This window comes from Hyphopichia burtonii (assembly GCF_001661395.1).
Source record: "Hyphopichia burtonii NRRL Y-1933 unplaced genomic scaffold HYPBUscaffold_2, whole genome shotgun sequence".
In the NCBI taxonomy this organism is placed as follows: Eukaryota; Fungi; Ascomycota; class Pichiomycetes; order Serinales; family Debaryomycetaceae; genus Hyphopichia; species Hyphopichia burtonii.
Window position 1 is genome coordinate 220,294 of NW_017963729.1, and position 20,007 is coordinate 240,300.

The 20,007-nt window shown below is 35.2% G+C and overlaps 11 protein-coding genes across 11 annotated transcripts; 5 read left to right on the forward strand and 6 right to left on the reverse strand.

Annotated features, from left to right (window-relative positions):
- Nucleotides 1-362: 362 nt before the first annotated feature.
- NHX1 (bifunctional K:H/Na:H antiporter) lies at nucleotides 363-2,309 on the forward strand (the record flags this gene model as incomplete). Its single annotated transcript, XM_020223433.1, has 1 exon — nucleotides 363-2,309. The coding sequence occupies one exon, from the start codon at nucleotides 363-365 to the stop codon at nucleotides 2,307-2,309; it is 1,947 nt and encodes a 648-aa protein (XP_020077480.1).
- Nucleotides 2,310-2,388: 79 nt separating this feature from the next.
- On the reverse strand, nucleotides 2,389-4,489 carry HYPBUDRAFT_160341 (uncharacterized protein; the record flags this gene model as incomplete). The annotated part of the gene is made up of 1 exon (XM_020222482.1): nucleotides 2,389-4,489. The coding sequence occupies one exon, from the start codon at nucleotides 4,487-4,489 to the stop codon at nucleotides 2,531-2,533; it is 1,959 nt and encodes a 652-aa protein (XP_020077481.1). The 3' UTR covers nucleotides 2,389-2,530.
- Nucleotides 4,490-4,731: 242 nt separating this feature from the next.
- HYPBUDRAFT_151897 (mitochondrial 37S ribosomal protein PET123) lies at nucleotides 4,732-5,697 on the reverse strand. Its single transcript, XM_020220743.1, has one exon. The coding sequence runs from the start codon at nucleotides 5,665-5,667 to the stop codon at nucleotides 4,759-4,761; it is 909 nt and encodes a 302-aa protein (XP_020077482.1). The 5' UTR covers nucleotides 5,668-5,697; the 3' UTR covers nucleotides 4,732-4,758.
- Nucleotides 5,698-6,077: 380 nt separating this feature from the next.
- Nucleotides 6,078-8,227, reverse strand: HYPBUDRAFT_134474 (uncharacterized protein; the record flags this gene model as incomplete). The annotated part of the gene is made up of 1 exon (XM_020219541.1): nucleotides 6,078-8,227. Exon 1 carries the CDS (start codon nucleotides 8,001-8,003, stop codon nucleotides 6,078-6,080), a length of 1,926 nt encoding a protein of 641 aa, XP_020077483.1. The 5' UTR covers nucleotides 8,004-8,227.
- A 65-nt stretch (nucleotides 8,228-8,292) lies between these two features.
- HYPBUDRAFT_151899 (uncharacterized protein) lies at nucleotides 8,293-9,142 on the reverse strand. Its single transcript, XM_020220744.1, has one exon. The coding sequence runs from the start codon at nucleotides 9,133-9,135 to the stop codon at nucleotides 8,716-8,718; it is 420 nt and encodes a 139-aa protein (XP_020077484.1). The 5' UTR covers nucleotides 9,136-9,142; the 3' UTR covers nucleotides 8,293-8,715.
- On the forward strand, nucleotides 8,384-8,650 carry HYPBUDRAFT_105549 (mRNA splicing protein; the record flags this gene model as incomplete). The annotated part of the gene is made up of 1 exon (XM_020218419.1): nucleotides 8,384-8,650. One exon carries the CDS (start codon nucleotides 8,384-8,386, stop codon nucleotides 8,648-8,650), a length of 267 nt encoding a protein of 88 aa, XP_020077485.1.
- A 280-nt stretch (nucleotides 9,143-9,422) lies between the features above and the next one.
- Nucleotides 9,423-12,454, forward strand: HYPBUDRAFT_4528 (NEDD8-activating protein; the record flags this gene model as incomplete). Its single annotated transcript, XM_020223434.1, has 2 exons — nucleotides 9,423-10,840; nucleotides 11,158-12,454. The coding sequence occupies 2 exons, from the start codon at nucleotides 9,423-9,425 to the stop codon at nucleotides 12,452-12,454; spliced, it is 2,715 nt and encodes a 904-aa protein (XP_020077486.1).
- Nucleotides 12,455-12,473: 19 nt separating this feature from the next.
- On the reverse strand, nucleotides 12,474-13,700 carry HYPBUDRAFT_155538 (carboxylic ester hydrolase; the record flags this gene model as incomplete). The annotated part of the gene is made up of 2 exons (XM_020222124.1): nucleotides 12,474-13,595; nucleotides 13,686-13,700. The coding sequence occupies 2 exons, from the start codon at nucleotides 13,698-13,700 to the stop codon at nucleotides 12,474-12,476; spliced, it is 1,137 nt and encodes a 378-aa protein (XP_020077487.1).
- A 1,117-nt stretch (nucleotides 13,701-14,817) lies between these two features.
- FET31 (Fet31p) lies at nucleotides 14,818-16,907 on the forward strand. The gene has a single exon (XM_020219542.1). The coding sequence runs from the start codon at nucleotides 14,914-14,916 to the stop codon at nucleotides 16,783-16,785; it is 1,872 nt and encodes a 623-aa protein (XP_020077488.1). The 5' UTR covers nucleotides 14,818-14,913; the 3' UTR covers nucleotides 16,786-16,907.
- An 894-nt stretch (nucleotides 16,908-17,801) lies between these two features.
- HYPBUDRAFT_105542 (uncharacterized protein) lies at nucleotides 17,802-19,319 on the forward strand (the record flags this gene model as incomplete). The annotated part of the gene is made up of 1 exon (XM_020218417.1): nucleotides 17,802-19,319. One exon carries the CDS (start codon nucleotides 17,802-17,804, stop codon nucleotides 19,317-19,319), a length of 1,518 nt encoding a protein of 505 aa, XP_020077489.1.
- Nucleotides 19,320-19,605: 286 nt separating this feature from the next.
- On the reverse strand, nucleotides 19,606-19,991 carry DPM2 (Dpm2p; the record flags this gene model as incomplete). The annotated part of the gene is made up of 2 exons (XM_020223217.1): nucleotides 19,931-19,991; nucleotides 19,606-19,866 (listed from the first exon to the last, which is right to left on the reverse strand). Exons 1-2 carry the CDS (start codon nucleotides 19,931-19,933, stop codon nucleotides 19,606-19,608), a joined length of 264 nt encoding a protein of 87 aa, XP_020077490.1. The 5' UTR covers nucleotides 19,934-19,991.
- Nucleotides 19,992-20,007: the final 16 nt, after the last annotated feature.

Sequence of the window (20,007 nt, forward strand, 5' to 3'; positions counted from 1 at the left end):
GAAAAAGTCGTAGAATGTCGCGTGTCGTCCGCCGGTGGAGATTTGCACGTGACCGGCTCGATCTAGTTTCCTTTTGAGACAACGACTATCACTGTTTTCCTGGCTTAATCAATTCCTTTTCTTTCAATACTTGACCTCCAATTGGTATACTCAACGCGTTTCCTATTCCAGGTTCACTATACTGCGGTCGCTCTTTCCCCCCGTTTTGATTTTCTTTCGTGAAGCTTGTTTTACTAGTGGTTGTTTTCGTTGCGTTTTGTTTCGTTTTGTTAATCCGAGAGGTTAGTTATTATCTTTAAAAAGATATCCCTTTTATCCAGGTTCCTAATCCTTCGTTTTATCGTTTTTGCATCTTTTTAGATATGTCTAGTGTAATACTATATGCCTCGAAGCAAATTTTTAAGAGAGCTTTAAAAAATGACGATGAATTAGATACCGATCCCGACGTTTCAACCCCCGATGAAGACCCTTTGGAAGATACTAACCCGGTAGAAAACGAAATTTTCTCTTCTTGGGCATTATTCATTTTGTTATTTTTATTATGCTCTGCGTTGTGGTCTTCATATTTCTTACAACAAAGAAGAATCAAAGCCATTCATGAAACGGTTTTATCGATTTTTTACGGGATGATTGTAGGTTTAATCATTCGTATTAGCCCAGGTCATTATATCCAGGATGCGGTCAAATTCAACCTGGGTTACTTCTTCAATATCTTATTACCGCCAATCATTTTGAATTCGGGTTATGAATTACATCAAGCTAATTTTTTCAGAAATTTGGGGTCGATCCTAACTTTTGCTATTCCCGGTACTTTTATCAGTGCTTTGGTCTTGGGGATAATTCTTTATATCTGGACCGCCCTTGGCTTAGATGGTGTAAGTCTTGAATTCGTTGATGCTTTGGCAGTTGGGGCTACTTTATCCGCTACAGACCCAGTTACAATTTTATCTATTTTTAATGCCTATAAAGTTGATCCAAAATTATATACAATTATCTTTGGTGAATCTTTACTTAATGATGCTATTTCAATTGTTATGTTTGAAACTTGTCAAAAATTTCATGGTCATCCAGTTAAATTCTCTTCTTTTTTTGAAGGTATCGGATTATTCTTAATGACTTTCACCATCTCAACCATAATTGGTATCCTAATCGGTATCCTTGTGGCTCTTATCTTGAAACATTCTCATATTAGAAGATACCCTCAAATTGAAACTTGCTTGGTTTTATTGTTTGCATATGAATCATATTTTTTCTCAAATGGTGCTCATATGTCAGGTATTGTATCTTTACTTTTCTGTGGTATAACTTTAAAACATTACGCCTATTTCAATATGTCAAGAAGAACTCAAATTGCAACAAAATATATCTTTCAATTATTAGCCCAACTTTCTGAAAATTTCATCTTCATTTATTTAGGTTTATCTCTTTTCACTGAAGTTGAATTGGTTTTCAAACCTCTTTTAATCATTGTCACTTTTATTCTGATTTGTGTGGCTCGTTGGTCTGCGGTTTTCCCATTATCAAGATTCTTAAATTTCTTGTATAAAGCAAGATTTGAAAAATTTAATAATAGATTGGCTTCAAATGGTGGTATTTCTTCTCAATCTTTACCAGATGAAATTGGTCATTCTTATCAAATGATGATTTTCTGGGCTGGTTTAAGAGGTGCTGTTGGTGTGGCTTTAGCAATGGGTATTCAAGGTGATGCTAAATGGACTTTATTAGCTACTGTTCTAGTGGTGGTTGTATTAACCGTTATTTTATTCGGTGGTACTACTGCTTCAATGTTGGAAATTTTAGGAATTAAAATTGGTTGCGTCGATGAAAATGATAATTCGGATGATGAGTTCGATATTGAAGCTCCCCAATTACCTCTTAATGTTATGGGTAATAGGAAACTGCAACAACCAGCAAATAACGTTAGGTACCAATCGGGAGTTTATAACGATGATTCAATAAGATCCCGTACCGGCTCCAATGTTAGCTTATCCTCAATTAAAGCTTCTAATGATTCTTCTGCTTCGGTTAATGACGTTGATGAATTCAATACCGATGGAGTCGATGATTTATTCCCTAACTCGAGTGGCAATCCTCCTATCGATACTTCAAACCCTGAAACCGCTCATGCTGCTGCTGTTGCATTAGCTAATAATTCAAGCTCTGGGGTCTTGGGTGCCTTTTTAAGTGCTGAAGAACATGCCAAGTGGTTTACTAGGTTTGATGAACAAGTCTTGAAACCAGTCTTATTGGACAAATTGCCAAATCAACATAAACGTAATGATAATGGAAACAGTGATGGTGATGTATGATAACTTTTTTTTTTTTTTTATTTCTTAAGCTTTTTTTCACTTTTACTTCGTTTTATAGAAATAACTTCCTAATGAGATCGTACTATATAAATATTTATTACTTTACATATATTTTTGTTTTCAATTTAAAGTTTCTTGCTCTCAATATTGAAGGAAAAAAAATGGTGCAAAAAATTTTTATATTTGAAGTTAATAATATACAAAGCTACCGGACACAGTAACTAAAATCTCAAATCGACACCTTTGTTTGATTGAGATGCTTCTTGTTGCTGTTGTTGGGCAATTGCAACATCAATGACCCATTTAGCCAACTTGAAGGCTCTTGCCGATAATACTAAATCATTTAATTTATAATTATATTTCAAACAAAGCTTGTAAAACTCATTCATTGTTAAATCATGAATCAATGCTATTAAATGATGTGTCTTGTTTTCATCTTCTTTACTTATGTAGATTGATGCTGGTAATGAATCAGTATAATTGGAGCAAGCCCTGATGGGTTTTTCTAATAAATTAATGATGTCACTACTATGATTGTTATTGATTGTATTATGTTTATCCTCTTCGACTGCATGGATAAGCAAGTTTGAGATACTTATAACTGCATTACCATAGTTAACTGGATTTAACACTCTGGAATCGGCATCTCTTCGTAAAGTGACTCTGAAAAAGGTACCAAAACTACTTGAAAGGAATGATTGTTGGTACTCATTATAAGTATCACATAAATCAGAGAGTGTTTTGCTGACAAAATTACCTTTTGCATGGCTCGAATTTTGCTTTATAGAGATTTGGTTAATGAAGATTGATTTGGCTGGAAGTATAATCAAATTTTCTAAAGACTTGCAAAGAGACAGGTTGGACAAACTTGCAAAGAAATTAGATTTATTTAGTGATTCACTTTCGAGATTATATTTTGCCAAAGGTGAAGTTGAGTTTTGACTGTTTATCTTGGAGCTTGGACTAGTGAAATATGAATTACCAAAGATGTCATCATCGGTTTTCAACAAGTTTGTATTAACATCGTCTTTTAAGATACTTTGAGTTTGTTGTAATTTCTTTAAATCGAATTTATTCCTGTAATTCACTCTTGAGGTGGTTTCCTTTATAACTAAGGCGCATTCATCTAATATAGATGGCCAGATATAACCAGTCTTGGAATGGGCGCTATAAATGGCTAATCTTAATTTAACTCCGTCAGGGTCGTCTGTAGTTGAAATATAGGCCAATTCTTGGAACGCTGTCAATCTACTCAATTGATGGTCTTCTTCGATGTTACGTAAACCAGATAAAAGAGTGTTAATTGGATCAGAACTATAAGTACTTATTGGCTTGCGGCCATCCAAGCATCCAATGGTAGCATAGATTTGGTAAACATGGTTAACAATTTCCCAACAATAAAGAACATGGAATGAGAAATAAGAAAGATTGAATAAATCTTTAATTGAAATATGGATTGGAGGGATTTTTTGATCTAATCCTAATAAGAAAATCAATAACCAATTCGCTTTGTAAATGAAGCCTCTTAAAACTAAATAAAGTAATGGACCAGTAATACTCGAGATCACATTCAATCCAACAGAGTTTCCAAACAATTTAGGGACTTTATTGAAGAACACACTTTCAGGTTTGACTTTGTTCACACCGTATTGAAACTTCAATCTATTGCGTTGGAAGATCAAATGTTGAAATGTATAAACTACTGCAATATAAGTTGAATAGTACCAATAGTAAACCCATTCATCATTTATTGGAGCCTTTTGTTGATATATTTTTGATACTGTATAATAATCGTAAGTGAATGGCAATTGAAAGATGAAAACTCCAGCAAAGATTATCGAAGATGCTAAATAAAAGAAGAAGTGAACCAAACTTTTCTTTGAAAAAACGGTATAAGCAATTTGTTGTGCTAAGGTTTTATTTGGTGACAATTGAACAGTACTGTTGTAATCTCTTGAAAGCTTTATAAGAGTCAATGCAATAAATATCAATGGACCTCTTATAGTAAAAGTTAGTAACAAGTTCCACCAAAAACTTCCATATGGAATAGCAAGAGTTATTGATATCAAAATCGCCAACAATCCATTGATGTTATTGAGATACCTTAATCGTTTAGCTAAAACTTTCTCAAAATATGACTGGTACGAAGAAACCCTTCCAGTAGGCTTTGATCCAGACATGCTCTATGAATATGTTTTTGAAAGAAACTACTTCTGGTATGAGTTCTTGGAGAAGTTCTTATATTTGATGAGTTTGTTTCTCTTCAACTCAGACTCTAGATGAGTTTTTCAATGGAAAAAAAAAGTATCACTGTTTTCGTTTTTTTTTTTTTTTTGGCTTGCGAGCTCTCCAAAAAATTCAGAGGCCCTTTAAATGTTTTACTATAAAACGATGAATACAAAATAATGAATGATATATTAAACTATGTACATAAGTTGAGTTATTTGAATTATGATGAAGAGTTCTCATTAGCGAGATCAGCATCAATTCTTAATTTTTGAGCTCTACCACTAATGGTTTCCTTGATAGCTTGTAAACCAGGTTTACCATTGATTTGACCAAGAGCATGATTTTGAAGTAAATTAGCATTCTTATCGAGGTTGGTGAAAACATTACCACCAGACCTAAGTTTTTCACCGATGGCTGAAATGTTAGAGTCAAATCTACCGACATCAACTTCGAAGGCTTGATGAACTGCGTCATTTAATTCTTCTTCGGTAGTGATGAACTTTGCGGCAGAATGGTATAATTCTAACAATTGGTTGGCCTTCTTTTCTCTTTCCTTTAATTCCAAGGTTTTTCTATTAAGAGTTCTCTTTTCTTTTAATATGGCCTCTTCGTTTGGGGTTCTATTTCTCATTAAAGAACCTTGCAAGTATGAATCAATAGTTGGCAAAGTTAGCTTGGTGGATTCAGAATCACCAGTATGTTGTTTCTTGCTTTTAGCAGCAGCGTCTGACGCATCTTTCTTTGCCTTCAATTCATCTAGTCTTGATAATCTTTCTTCTTCTCTTTTGTATGCTTCTTTTAAGTATTCACGTCTAATGTTGTCTTTTTTCAATTCCCATTTTTCTTGTTCGTTCAATTTAGATTCATCTTCTACTTTTGGTCTTCTATCCTCTATAAACATCTTGATTCTTTCATCCACAGTGAGAACGGGTTTAGGAATGGGCTTACGTGATATTTGAAGTCCTTTACTTTTTGGAACTGGAACTCCTTCTGCATAACCTTGTTCGATCTTGTCAAATGCAGCTTGTTCCTTTTCGCTTGGTGGCCTTATAGGATAACGCTTGAAGACTGGACGCACTTCAGGTAAGAGACCTGACTTACCACCGTATTTAAGAACCCTTTTTTTCATTATTGTCTTGGTGTGGTTAGCTTGACTATTCAAGATTATAGCTTTAACAGTACATTCTTTTTTTTTTTTCACCAACAAGAAAAAAAATTCACTGGTCGTGCAAAAAAACATAAAGACTCTTTTGGTAACTTGCACACGACCCGTATATTGGTGATATACTGGCATTCTTGAAGATAGACTTCTACGTGAAGGAGCTGGAGTATGAGCAATTGGGTTGGTTGAGAAGGGTTCAAGAGAAGCTATTCCTCGGGTATTTACAGCTTTTTCTCATTGTGTTTTGTTTGTATTTGTACAGTTACTCAAGATTTATACCTAATTACTGCAAAAAATTACATAAAATTATGGTTAAGTAAACAGTCGAACTAAAATAAAAGTAACATTGACTATCGTGAAATTAGCTATATAGAAGGCTACATACCCCAAGCTAAGTAAACATTTTCCAGGGCTTGTTTACCAATCTTTTTATTACCGATTTCATTTTTGAAAAGATTACCAATAAGGTTCTTCTTTACAGATTCTGTATCATGTTTGTGCAGTATAAAGAACTCAATAAGCACTTTTGGTGTCTGGAAATGTTTTTGAATCACCAAGGCTTTTTCTAATGAAATGCCTCTGATTGTCATTAACATGAGGATGAAGTATTCTTTGACCGTCATCATTCCTGTTTTGGGCATTGCGTCCTGGAATAATGGGAATAGATGAGTACATAGATAACTACCCTTTTCGGTTTCGAATTTATCTCTGAAAAGGTTTAATTGAGAGCGAAACTCGTCTTGATTATCAATGGATCTAGGCTTGAGCACTATTAATTTTTTACCTTCTCCTATATATTTATCATGTATGACATTAGTTAAAGTGGCAATATAGGATATTGTAGAATCAAGGTTTTTAAATTTACGGACATAAAATTTGGAAACTGTCATGGTCATGGAAATGGCACTCTTAATTGATTCAAGCATTTCACCTCCATTGAAATCTGCCATCATTTCCTCTACTAAATAGTAAACATACCTCAAACCTGATTTTTTCAATCGACTTTTTTGTTCTTGGAACCTACCATCCTTTATCGATGCTGCCAAATCATCTATTCTCTTTCTTTCGCAAACAAAGTCAAGCACAACTTCTTTTTTTGTAGTTCTATGTTTTGCAATCCATAAAATATCCCCCAAGGATAATGGCCTCACATCACACTTTACGTTATGCGAGCCAAGTTTTGATTCGAAGTAATCTCGTTCTTTGCTTGATCGTATTTCCCTATTATCAATGATAGGAACAATTTCGTAGTCGGTAGATGACCAAATCTCATAGGCTATGTCCGCATATACTCGTTTTGCTCGATCATGATGGTATTTCAAAGAATCTTTTCGCTTTGGCGATGACATGATTTCCTCTTCAGAAGGTTTTTGAACTCTTGATGGCGATGAATCAATTGTATTAAACAAAATGTTTGAAGTGACATTCTTCAGCGGACTCAAATGCTTATCGGTTTTCGAAGGACTAGTTAAGAGATTTGGGTCCGGATGTATAAATGAAATATTTGGGGAGCTTGAATTTGCAATTTCTATAGGTTTGCTAGGCGATGATTGAAGATTATTGGCTACTTCATTCTGCGATTTAGTATACTGGGACGACGAAAACGTATTATTAGGAGAGATTCGAATCCCGTTATCAAAAGACATATCCGAAACGTCTTGCCGTATCGGTGAGACTGAAATACCTTCTTGGTCAATCAAAACTTTAGCCAAAGATAACCCAGATTCAGTCAATGTGTATAATTTGGGAGTAGACGCAGATACATGGACATAATCCCGGTTTATGAGAACTTTTATACCATCCCAAGCTGAATAAAACACCCCAGCACCGGGATTAGAATTGAATGAACCATCACAATATTCAGCAGCCGTTGAGGTGATTTCATCTTTCCTTAGACCTCTTCCACGCCTATCTTTCAAGTATAATGCAATTAAGATCGCCCATGAACCGGCTCTCCTCTTCGGTAAGTAATTTGTTCTCTTGGTTTTCTTCTTTGGCTTATCGTCAGAATCAACTTGCTTTCTCTTATCAGAACTCATGATATTAAACGAATCAGGAAAGTCAAGGGCGTTAGACTTGCAATGTGCTTGAAGCTTCTTACAAAGAAAGTCTGCAGTTCTGTCTCCTATAAATTGAATTTTCTTTAGCTGTTTAATCTCTGTTATTTCCAGATCATGCTGTCTTAGCTTCTCTAATGCTCGATTATAAACAAGCGCCATCTTGGTTCCCTTTTGGGTATGTTCTATAGCTGCATCTTTAAGGAAGTCAATGAACAACTCTTTAACACTTCTTAGTGCATTCATAGCCTATCCTGAACTGTACTTCCCAAATCTGAAGTAGTTAAAAAGAAGGTCAAATCGATATCAAAATTAAGACGTGTTTTGGAACAACCTATCTGCAGGTTTTGAGATGCTGGGTCTGCTTTGGCTTTAGTTTGAACTAGTTTGATCCCACTATTGGTTAATTTACCCGAACCCCTTATGACAAACCGTTCTATCTATTATATATATCGGGAGCTTATGAACGTGTCAAACTCTAAAGGAAGACAGTGATGGAGTTTTCAATATCCTGTATACAAATTTCTTCTTTTATTCCACACAAAAAAACGAAAAAAACTAGACAGAAAAAACGAACGAAGAACATTAGCTCTTTGTTTGATAACACTACTCTACAGAAAGCTAAGATGTCGTCGACACCGGCCAAGAAGGGAATGCTCCCGCCCATCAACTTGATTTTCAAGTATTTACAACAACAATCTCCGGTGACTATTTGGTTATACGAACAAACGCAGCTGAGAATCCAGGGTAAAATAAGAGGTTTTGATGAATTTATGAATATTGTTATTGACGATGCAATTGAAGTGTCAACTAGTGATGGAAGCAAAGAAGAGCTAGGCAGAATACTACTAAAAGGGGATAATATAACTCTTATCTCAAGTTTGGATACTTAGACCATGATGACTCTACGCATCTTAAATAGTTAAGATTAGTTAATGTATATTAGTATAAATGTTAATCAAGATTCAAAGCTTACTCTTTTTTTCTTCTTTGGTGATTCAAATTCATCTATCAGAATGGGACTACTGCTACGCAGTAGTATCTCGTAGTCATCATCAGTAGTACCTCTTCTATTCTCAAATCGCTTACGTCGTTCTTCCTTAGCAACAAGTGAATTATAAAACTGGATTTGCTGATGTCTTTGATGGGAGTTTTGCTCTTTTTCGGCTTGAGTCTTCCGTTTAACTTGCAAACTATCTTTATTAAGGTCCTCAACACCTTGAGATCCTGGCCTACCACAACATTCATTCTGCTTCCCTAGTGGAGGCTTATCTCCCTTCTTTGTGGGACTCCCATTGGAATGTGCAACTGCTTTGCCCGACTTCAATGGGGACTTTTCCTCTCGACTAGATCTGGGAGACCCTCTATTACTTGTCATATTTTTTGCCCCATCAGACATATCCTTTCATACATCTCCATAAGCCAATCATTCAACAAGCACCTTGCTTTGATTCTAAAGCAGCAGCCAAGTCAGTTGGTGGGTTTTATATTAACTTCAGCTTTATTTTTTTTTTTTTGTTTTATCATGAACGAGTTTTCATTTTTCTTTTGGCGCCTTTTGTTTGTGGAGCGTAAAAAAGGTATTTCAAACAAAAAAATCGATATCAACATTTTAATCATTAACAGATCCCATTTGAAGAGAGTTCGACCTGGTAGAGGCTGATAATGGGTGATAACGTGAGAAGCAATACTTTCAACGGAACAAGTAATCGTGGGACGGCTCCACCTCCGGTATCAATAGCTACTGGCAATCCAAACTCAGCACATCGCGTCCCTCCAGTGATTTCTCAAGCTAACCGCTCACGAATGCAGCATAAACCTCCCGTGACTAAACAGTTCCAGCCGGTACCGTACAGCGAAGAAGAGCATGCCGTAATCCAAGAACGTTTGAACAAGGTTTTGGGTCCGGAATACGTTAGTTTCCGTCCTGGTGGTGGTGGCCAAAATGTGTCTTATATTGAAGGATGGAAGGCGCTTAATTTAGCCAATGAAATTTTTGGGTTTAATGGATGGAGTTCAGAGTTAATAAGTACCGAGGTGGACTTTCTTGATTTGAATCATGGTAGATATTCATTAGGGCTTTCTGTGGTTGTCAGAATTACAATTAAAGATGGGACTTTCCACGAGGATTTTGGTTATGGTTATATCGATAATGCTAAGAGTAAAGCCGGCGCGTTTGAAAAATGTAAAAAAGAGGCATTCACTGATGGTTTGAAAAGATGTTTGAGATGCTTTGGTAATGTTTTAGGTAATTGTTTATACGATAAAACAATAATTGCTAAAATGAAAAAGTTTAAGGTTGATCCTCCTGAACTTGATAAATCTGACTTTCATCGAGATCCCTTGATATTACAACGAGAAAATATTAAGCAGCAATCAGTTCGTTCCAGTGTTCCTGATGGTTCAAAGGGGACTTCTGGCTCGAATCAACAACCGGCCCAAGCTAAAAGACCAATGCATCATCAGGAACCTAAAGCTAAGAATAATAATAATGGTACAATTACCCCTGAACCACGCGATACGCATGGAATAAAAAATCCTGAATCTTTAGCTAAAACTTATGATTTGGCAGATTTTGATTCATTTGTCTTCAGTGATGATATGCCTGATGAAAATGAATTAGAAGATCATGATATGAATGATGGTATTGAGGAGTATGCACTTAATAAGAACAATGGGGAATCAGATTACTCTAATACGCTAAGCAAGGCTTCCACTCCTGTAACCAATGATACTAACGATAAAGCAGGAGCATCGAAGCATAATAATAATACAAATACAAGCGTTCCTGAACTGGTATCATTCATTAATGCTAAGCTGGCTAATATTTTACAAAAATCCCCGGAAGAAGTTTCAAATTTACCAAGTTATAATACAAGATTTGTTTCCAATAGTATACGCAGAACCGTTGATCCTAATAAATCAGTCCCAATTAAGAGAACCGAATATTCACAAAGAGTACATCAAACACCTCCGATTTCAAAACCAACAAATGACTACAACTCGGCCACCCCACTCGGAAATAAAAGAATGATAGGAATGCCACCAAGTCAAGTTCCACAATCGAAAAGACCCCATTTAGAGTATGTATAACTTACTTGAGATTTATGTAGAAGACTCTACTAACTTTTTGCAACTATAGAAATACAGATAACGAGGGTAAAGACCAGGAGAATAGAACTCCTGCACCGAAACAATGATTGTATATACGGAAATAACAGCATCACTTGAAAGCTTTTGTTTTCTCTTATATTTATTTTTAATGATAACGGTAAACTTAGCATATTATTGTAGTGGTGTACGCGTTGTAGAAAAAAAAAACACTAGAGGAGCAAAAAAGCTCTCCAAACGATTTGTAATAGGAACTGATCTAATAACCCATAAAAGATATGCCATCCAGAAGCAAAGCATCGATTCTACCGTTATTGCAGACAATTGGCCCTTATAATGAGGTTGCAGAAGAATATGAACCTGATGCGGCCGTTGAAATATTGAATACCGCAAAGATTCTAGTTATTGGTGCTGGAGGATTAGGTTGTGAAATATTGAAGAATCTTGCATTGACCGGATTCAAGAATATCGATGTGATCGATATGGATACGATTGATATATCCAATTTAAATCGTCAGTTTTTATTTCGTCCTAAAGATATTGGTAAGCCCAAGGCCGAGATAGCGGCAAATTTCATTAGAAATAGAATTAGAGATGATTCATTGAATATCAATGCAATATTTGGGAAAATTCAAGATAAGCCCGATAGTTATTATAAATCGTTTGACATTGTGATATGTGGGTTGGATAGTGTTGAGGCGAGAAGATGGATCAATGCAACCTTGGTATCATTTGTTGATGAGAATTTGAATAACTTGATTCCTTTAATTGATGGAGGAACGGAAGGGTTCAGAGGCCAGTCAAGGGTTATATTACCAACTATAACGTCATGCTATGAGTGTACTTTGGATATGGTTACTCCCAAGACCACCTATCCAGTTTGTACTATTGCCAATACCCCCAGATTACCGGAGCATTGCATTGAATGGGCTAGTGTATTAGAATGGCCTCTAAAATATCCCGATCATAAGTTTGATGCTGATAATGTTGAAGATGTTGAGAAGATGTTTGAATTATCGAGTGATCGAGCCAAAGAATTTAATATTAAAGGAGTTACTAAGCAATTAACCTTGGGAGTTGTGAAGAATATAATTCCGGCGATTGCATCTACTAATGCGATAATTGCCAGTAGTTGTTGCAATGAAGCTTTCAAGATATTGACAAATATCAATCCAATATTGAGTAATTATATGATGTATTCAGGGGATGATTCAATATTTACTTATACCTATAGTCATAGTAAGAAGAATAATTGTTCAGTGTGTGGGAATAAGACTAAGAAGATTCAAGCCAAGAGATGGTGGACCTTGAGTAATTTGATTGATAATGTTATAAGTAAGCAAGAGATTCAAATGAACAGGCCATCGATCAGTACCTCGAGGATGAATCTATATTTACAAAAACCCGAAATGTTGGAAGAAATGACTAGACCAAATTTGAATCGGAAACTTGTGGAAATGGTTGATATAGGAGAGGAGATAATTGTGACGGATCCTAATTTACCGATTTATTTAAAGTTGATAATCAACGAATTTAATGGTCCAGAAAATGAACCTAATGATATAAATGCGTTATTGGCTACATGAAAACATTAATAAAAAAAAACTAAAATTTTTCCATTTCATTAAGTAGTAAACGATTAAATTCTTTTATATTATCTAGATAGATATGATGACCACTATCATCAATTTCCAAAACGGAACTTTTATTTGATTTGGTTAAATTATTAATGATTGAACTAGCCAATTCACCACCTTTTTTATCCATCCAATCATCTTTACCATAACACCATAGCATATCGCATTTTAACTTATGTAAACCTCTTTCAATAAGTGGATGTCTTGCATCTGCACCGGGAGCCAATAAAAAATTTAACATGTATTCACCAGAACCTTTACTTTGAAAGATACCATAAGCGTAACGATGTAAAGCTTGACGTTCAATTTTGGGTAAATTAGCAAATCTTCTTGAAGACCACATACTAACTAATTTTGAGCCTAGAGGACCTGATTTTCTAACTAGGGTAAAGGGGGATATATTTTGTTCCCATAATTTGGCAAAATATTTAGGAACAAAGATTTGTTTACGGTGTTTCAATACAGCACCGGGACTTATCATGAGGATTTTTTTAGCAAAGGAAGGATTTTGCAAGATGCCATAAGTAGCCATGAGGTAAGCACCCATTGAATGAGCCACCACCAAGTTATTTTCCGGGAATAGATGTAAATTTTTCAAGGTCAACCATTTTTGGAAAGAGTCGTGAAACCAGGACTCTACTTCGGATAAGTTTTGAGCCGTGAAGGTTGGTCTGGAAGAACAACCGTAACCAAGTAGATCGATTGAATGGATGATCCAGTTTTCATTTTGCAGAATCTGATTGAAGTTTTTGTAGAAGAACCCCAAGCCACCCCCGTAGCCATGGACCAAGATCAAGTGTTTATATTTAAGGTAGTGGGATTCATCATAATTAGCCGGGTAGATGACAAATTCATTTATATAATTCTCATCATCAATGAATATTTTTAGTACTTCACTTGATCTGCCCAACTTATCAGGATTTGGATAAAATGGCAATAAAGATAATAAGTCGTTTTGAAACTTCAAAGGATTATTTCGATACTTAAAGTCATTTACCGATTCCTTAATCGATAATGGGAAATTTGCTTTGAATAGTTTATTTAGAGGTAATGACGTTGGATGAGTGGACCTTTTATAATTTTGGGTGATCTTCTTATTGATTGGTTTTTTCTTGGAGATGATTCTGGCTAGCAACGCATTGCTTTTTATCCTACTGGTAGTGAAGTATCTTATGCTTACGTGGGGATTCATCATCCTTGGACGAAGATGGGCAGTTTACTGGGGTAAGTCGATGCACTTGCTGTAAATGTTCAGCAGAAAAGCCCGTACCTTTCCATCCCACCATTTCCGATTACATAATCCACATCACGTGATACACATCTCATTTCCGACAAAAAAAAAATTTTTTTTTATTTTTCAAGTATCTGATCAATCAGGCCAGTGATCAATCAGATATGATTTCGGCCAGTGATCAATCAGATATGCTCGGTCAAGCAGGCAGGCAGGTATGTACATGCCGACATTGAAAGCAATGCCAAGGGGTCTTGCGACAGAAAGAATACACGACAGGCCGGCTCGTATAATGGGCAGACAAGCAACCGGCGACATCATCTAATAAAGAGACAAAAGCTAGTTTAATTTGCAATGCACTGCTGATTAACTCAACAAAAACCCAAAAACTGAAGCCCAAAAGATGCAGCCCAAAGAAGCAGCCCAAAGAAGCCCCGACAGAATGTAACGGAAAAGGAATGTATCAAGTGAAATGCTACAAAGAAACCCAGAAAAGGACCCCCCTTGAGTAGTGTGTCAGATGATAATTCAGCTATTGTATATGCGATAATCGGCAAGTGCTGGTCGCTGATTGGACTTGAACGCTTGTTGGTGCGGGTTTTTTATCTGATTAATCTGCGCTTTTCTCGCGCACTGGCAGCTCATCTGTCAATATAGTGACACATTGGCTAATGCCGGCCGGGGTGGTTGCACGACCCCGTTCCAATTTGCATCCAGGCGGAACGGTAGCCCGGGCTAAACCCACCAGAAGACAATGGATTTGGAAGTAACTGCCGTTCTATTCATAAAGTTAGTTAAATTATTGCATGAAAAAATTTTCTTTTCTTTTCTTAAAGAAAATGTTATGATTGGTTGTTTCCAGATTAATGAGTTCAGGTTTTGTTCGTATATTTTAATATACTCAGATGCCTTATTAGAGTATTGCCTTAGCAAAGGGGGATTTATTTTAAGACATGTAGAGCCATATATATATATTTGGGATTTCCTCCGTTGAGCATTTTTCCATTACTCTTTTCTTATAAAGTAAATTTCTCTTACAGTTTTTTTTTTTTTTTGAATCTCTTTATTCTAACCAACCCTTATCATCTCCATCCCTAGCCGTTTATTGTTAACTTTTAGTTAGAAGGAAGTAAGAGGAAAAAACAGAAAAGGAAAAAGAAATTAATATTTGGAAAGAATGAAGTTATCTAGTTGTATTTTCATTTCTTTCTTGATTAGTTTGGTTTCTGCTACCACCCATACTTGGTATTATGAAACCAGTTGGGTTGATGCTAATCCTGATGGATGTCAAGAACGTAAAGTCATTGGGCTCAATGGTACCTGGCCCTTACCTAACTTGAGAGTTAAAAAGGGTGATCGTGTTCAATTTTATTTAACTAATGGGTTTGACGATCGTAATACTTCATTACATTTCCACGGTTTATTTCAAAATGGTACTAATCAAATGGATGGTCCAGAAATGGTTACTCAATGTCCAATTCCTCCTGGGGAAACCATGTTGTATAATTTCACTGTTCCTGATCAAGCCGGTACTTATTGGTACCACTCTCATACTTCTGGTCAATACGGTGATGGTATGAGAGGTGCTTTTATTATCGAAGAAAAAAATCAAGATGATTTCCCTTATGAATACGATGAAGAAGTTGTTTTAACTGTTGCTGAATGGTATCACGATTTAACTGATGTTCTTAACCCTAAGTTTTTGAATTTGTATAATCCAACTGGTGCTGAACCAATTCCACAAAATTTGTTGTTTAACGAAACCAGAAATGCTACTTGGAAAGTTGAACCAAATAAAACTTATTTCCTTCGTATTATTAACGTTGGTAGATTTGTTTCTCAATATCTTTATATGGAAGATCACGAATTTGAAATTATTGAAGTTGATGGGGTTATGGTTGAAAAAAATACCACTGATTTACTTTATCTTACCGTGGCTCAACGTGTTGGTTGTTTAGTTAAAACTAAAAATAATACCGATAAAAACTATGCGTTCATGACTAAAATGGATGATGGTATGTTGGATGTTATTCCAAAAGATTTACAATTAAACTCCACCAATTACATCATGTACGATGAAGATAAAGATAAACCAGAGCAATACTACATCGATGATGTCGAAGATTTCTTTGATGATTTCTACTTGAAACCTTTATCCAAAGAAGAATTATTTGATGAACCTGATAACGTTATCGAAGTTAGTGTTCAAATGGATAACTTGGGTAATGGTATCAATTACGCCTTCTTCAATAATCTTACTTATACTAAACCAAAGGTTCCTACTCTTGTCACCGCCATGTCAAGTGGTGATGACGCAAATGATGCTTCTGTTTATGGTTCCAACGTTAACTCTTTTGTCTTACAAAAAGATGACATTGTCGAAATCCGTCTTAATAATCAAGATACCGGTAGACATCCTTTCCACTTGCACGGTCATGTTTTCCAATTGATTGATCGTGGTGAAGGAATTCCTGAAGGTGAAGGTGATCCAGTTGCTTTTGATCCAAAAAACCATACCGACTTCCCTTCTCATCCTCTTATTAGAGATACCGTCTATGTTAATGCTCAATCCTACATTGTTATGAGATTTAAAGCTGATAACCCTGGTGTTTGGTTCTTCCATTGTCACATTGAATGGCATTTGGATCAAGGTTTAGCCATCGTCTTGGTTGAAGCTCCTTTGGAAATGCAAAAAACTGAAAGTCAACACTTCACTGATGATTTCATCAGAACTTGTAAGAAAAATGGTATGAATGTTACTGGTAACGCTGCCGGTAATTCTAAAGATTATTTGGATTTAACCGGTGAAAATGTTCAATATGCTCCATTACCTGCTGGTTTCACCGCAAGAGGTATCGTTGCTCTTGTCTTCTCCTGTATTGCTGCTGTCTTGGGTTTGGTTGCCATTACCGTCTACGGTCTCCAAGATATTAAAGACGTCGAAAAGAGAGTCGCTAGAGATTTGGACGTTGATATCACCGATGATAACGACGTTGAAGAAATCCACGAATCTTCTTCCTCCGATGCTATCGAAAGTAATCGTAAATAAATTCACTAGAGGTGATTATTTATTGATGTGATGTTTATTGAATCAAATTTGGGTTGTTGCTTGTTGGAATTGAACCATTTCTTAAAAGGTCATGAAAAATGTGTGTGTAAATTGAAGAAACCTTTTACAGTTATGGTGATATGTGGCAATTCCTACAGAGAACAACCTATGATTCATTCATCGTATTTCGATTATCATGAAAAATTTTTTTTTCAAAAAACAGTTGCAAAAAATTGAAAATAAAAAAAAAAAAAAAAACTATTTCTACTCCTCTACTTTTATTTCTTTATTAATGTTAATTACGAACGGCTCGGCTCTATAACGAATAACTATCATCCCCATCCTCCTTTTTTTTACAGACCCCCAAAGACCCCCTTTTAATTTTTTATATTTTTATTGACCCATTTTTTTTTGTTGACTCTAATTGTATCTAGTATATAGTTAATGAATTTTCTTACCCGTTACCATACTTTTGTAATTGTAATCGTATATTACAAGGTCTTTAGTCGTATTCATTCAGTTCTTGTTTTTAATGTAACAAGTTTTCTGTAGTATGTAACATTGATAAATCCTTGCAACAGTTCTCGTAAACTTTCCAACACTATCAGACATTTCTTGACTTTGTGATGGCAGATTTCAGCATAAACTGACTATGTACCTATTGTCTAGCTTCCATTATTTTGATGAAATAAATTCAATGTTAAAGCTTAATTACATTCCACAAAAAAACCAGTTATTTTCTTAGGAACTTAAAAACACCTCCATGGTTCCCATGGAATTTAATCCCAGCAGACTCAGGTGTACCGAGGCTCTATATACACGAGCCTATCTGATCATAATCTGATCATAATTGGCCTTGGTAATAAATTAAGGCTAGTACAACCGGGAATTGTAGTTAAATTATTTCTGAGAGGTTCGGGTCTTTTTTGAGAGTTGATGCGCACAACTTTTAATTTTATCAACGAATGCTCAACACCATTGGACTCTAATGATGGTATAGAGTTGTTGGCACAACAATGTTTGAGGCAGTTTATATATCAGATAATCAGAATAATCTTATATTTGAGTATCTCATTTCCCTCCAATCCCCTCATTTCAAATCTTTGATCAACGTTATCAAGTCGAAACAAGATGATAATAAGGATACCTTGAATAATTCACCATTGATTCAAATCAATTCTGAATTCTATGTGTGCTGCCATAACGCGTCCAATATAATCATCTACTTGCTATGTTCCAAAAGCGACGAAAATCAATCGAATCCCATCTTACCGTTTGTTTTCGTGAACCGGTTAATTGAAGTGATGGAAGATTACTTTGGTATTCCTTTGGCAATCACCAAGATTGATGCTAATAATGACACTTTGACTTTGCTAATAAATAACATGATCGATGATGGTATACCGAATATTACAGACTTCAATAAATTGCGTGATTTAATTCCTTTCAAAAGTTTGTTATCCAGGTTTTTAAGCTCTAGTAATGAGTTGACCAAATCAATTACTCCAACAAAGAACTCGGTGCCAACTTTTGCTTCGTCTTCCAATGATATAGATTCTATTCCTTGGAGAAGGGACAATGTCAAGTACACTAATAATGAAATGTATGTGGATGTTGTTGAAACCATTAATGTTATATTGAAACCTCATCATACCAATAATTTCAAAAATGATAAAAAATTTGATTCTGCATTCTATTCAACCAGCTCTTTTTCAAGTCAAACCAAGTTGGTTCCAGTAATGGGGAGTATCAACGGTGAAATAAATTTTTTGTCTCATTTAACTGGTGTTCCATATTTGCAAATGTTATTGAATGTAAGGGGTTTAAATCTTGAATTACCTCAATTTCATCCATGTATCAAGATAGATAAATGGATGGACCAAGAAGGCAATCTATCGTTTATCCCTCCCGATGGTAATTCGACTTTGATGACATACCAAGTAGATTTGGAAAATTTTAATAAGAAAGTCCAACAAGAAATGTTGGGCTTATTAGATATTGATTATCAAGTTGAGTTGGGTCCATTGAAAAATGAATTTGAAATAAAAATCCTGCTCAAGAGTCATAAATCGGTATCAAAATTGGAAAATCTAATAATTGAGGTAAATAGCTCATCATTAATCAATGATATGACTTCTGATTCAAATATCTTGAATGTCAAATCGAACAGATTAACTCATGGTGATTTCCAATATAAAGGTAACGGTAAAGCCGAGTGGAACTTACGTAATTTGGCTAATGGTATCCAGCCAATTTTGAGGGGGTCGATAATCACCAACTCGTCTGATGATTTCAACTCTTCGTCTGCTTCTTCATTAAATGAAAATTTAATTGAAATCGAAAATTCAAACCTGGTCAAGCCAATAAAACCTAACTACATCAAGATCAGTTATTCAAATAAAGGTTGCGTTCCAAGTGGGTTAAAAGTCGATAGCTTAAAAATACTAAGTGCTAAAGGATTAGGTGAAACCGTCAAGCCTTATAAAGGTGTTAAGTATATCACTAGAACCGGAGACTACATAATTAGATCATGAATAATTGTTTATAGATTACAAAATATACTTTATTGCATTCGAAGCACAGTTCAATAATTGATCGTTAATTTGATATGGACTAAAGATTAGTTAATTAGTAGTGAAAGCGTATACAAAGAAAAGAATTAAAAAAAGAAAAACATTCAGGAATTAGATGATGATGGTTGCAATAAATTTCGTGTTACCTCATCTTGTGTTACATCACTGTTTCGTCCTAAGTTTCAATTGATGTTAATAAACTGATTCGAATAATCGTAGAAAAGAAATTTATACAAACTTTATAAGTTTAATCAGATTTCTTACTTTTTTTCAATTTTTCCTTTTGGGCATTTTTAATTAAGACATTACCGATAAATGAACCAACACCTAAACCTGCTAATAATAAAAGTAAAAATGGTAACTTGATAGCATAATCTCTTGGTAAGAAGAAGTATTGTAAGAAATTGTTTTCATCAACAAATGGTAAAACAAATACCCAAATAGTGTAATATGAGAAGACTGCTGTAGCAATTGCAAGCATTACGAGACCAACTAATTTATCACAAACCTAATATTACGGTCAGTATACTAAAACTTTAAATTATCCTCCTTATAAAGCTTCTAATACATACCATTGTATATCCTTTTTATGTTGCACGGTAGAAGCTGATGAGATTTGAAAAAATAGAAAACTTAACTCAATCAAATC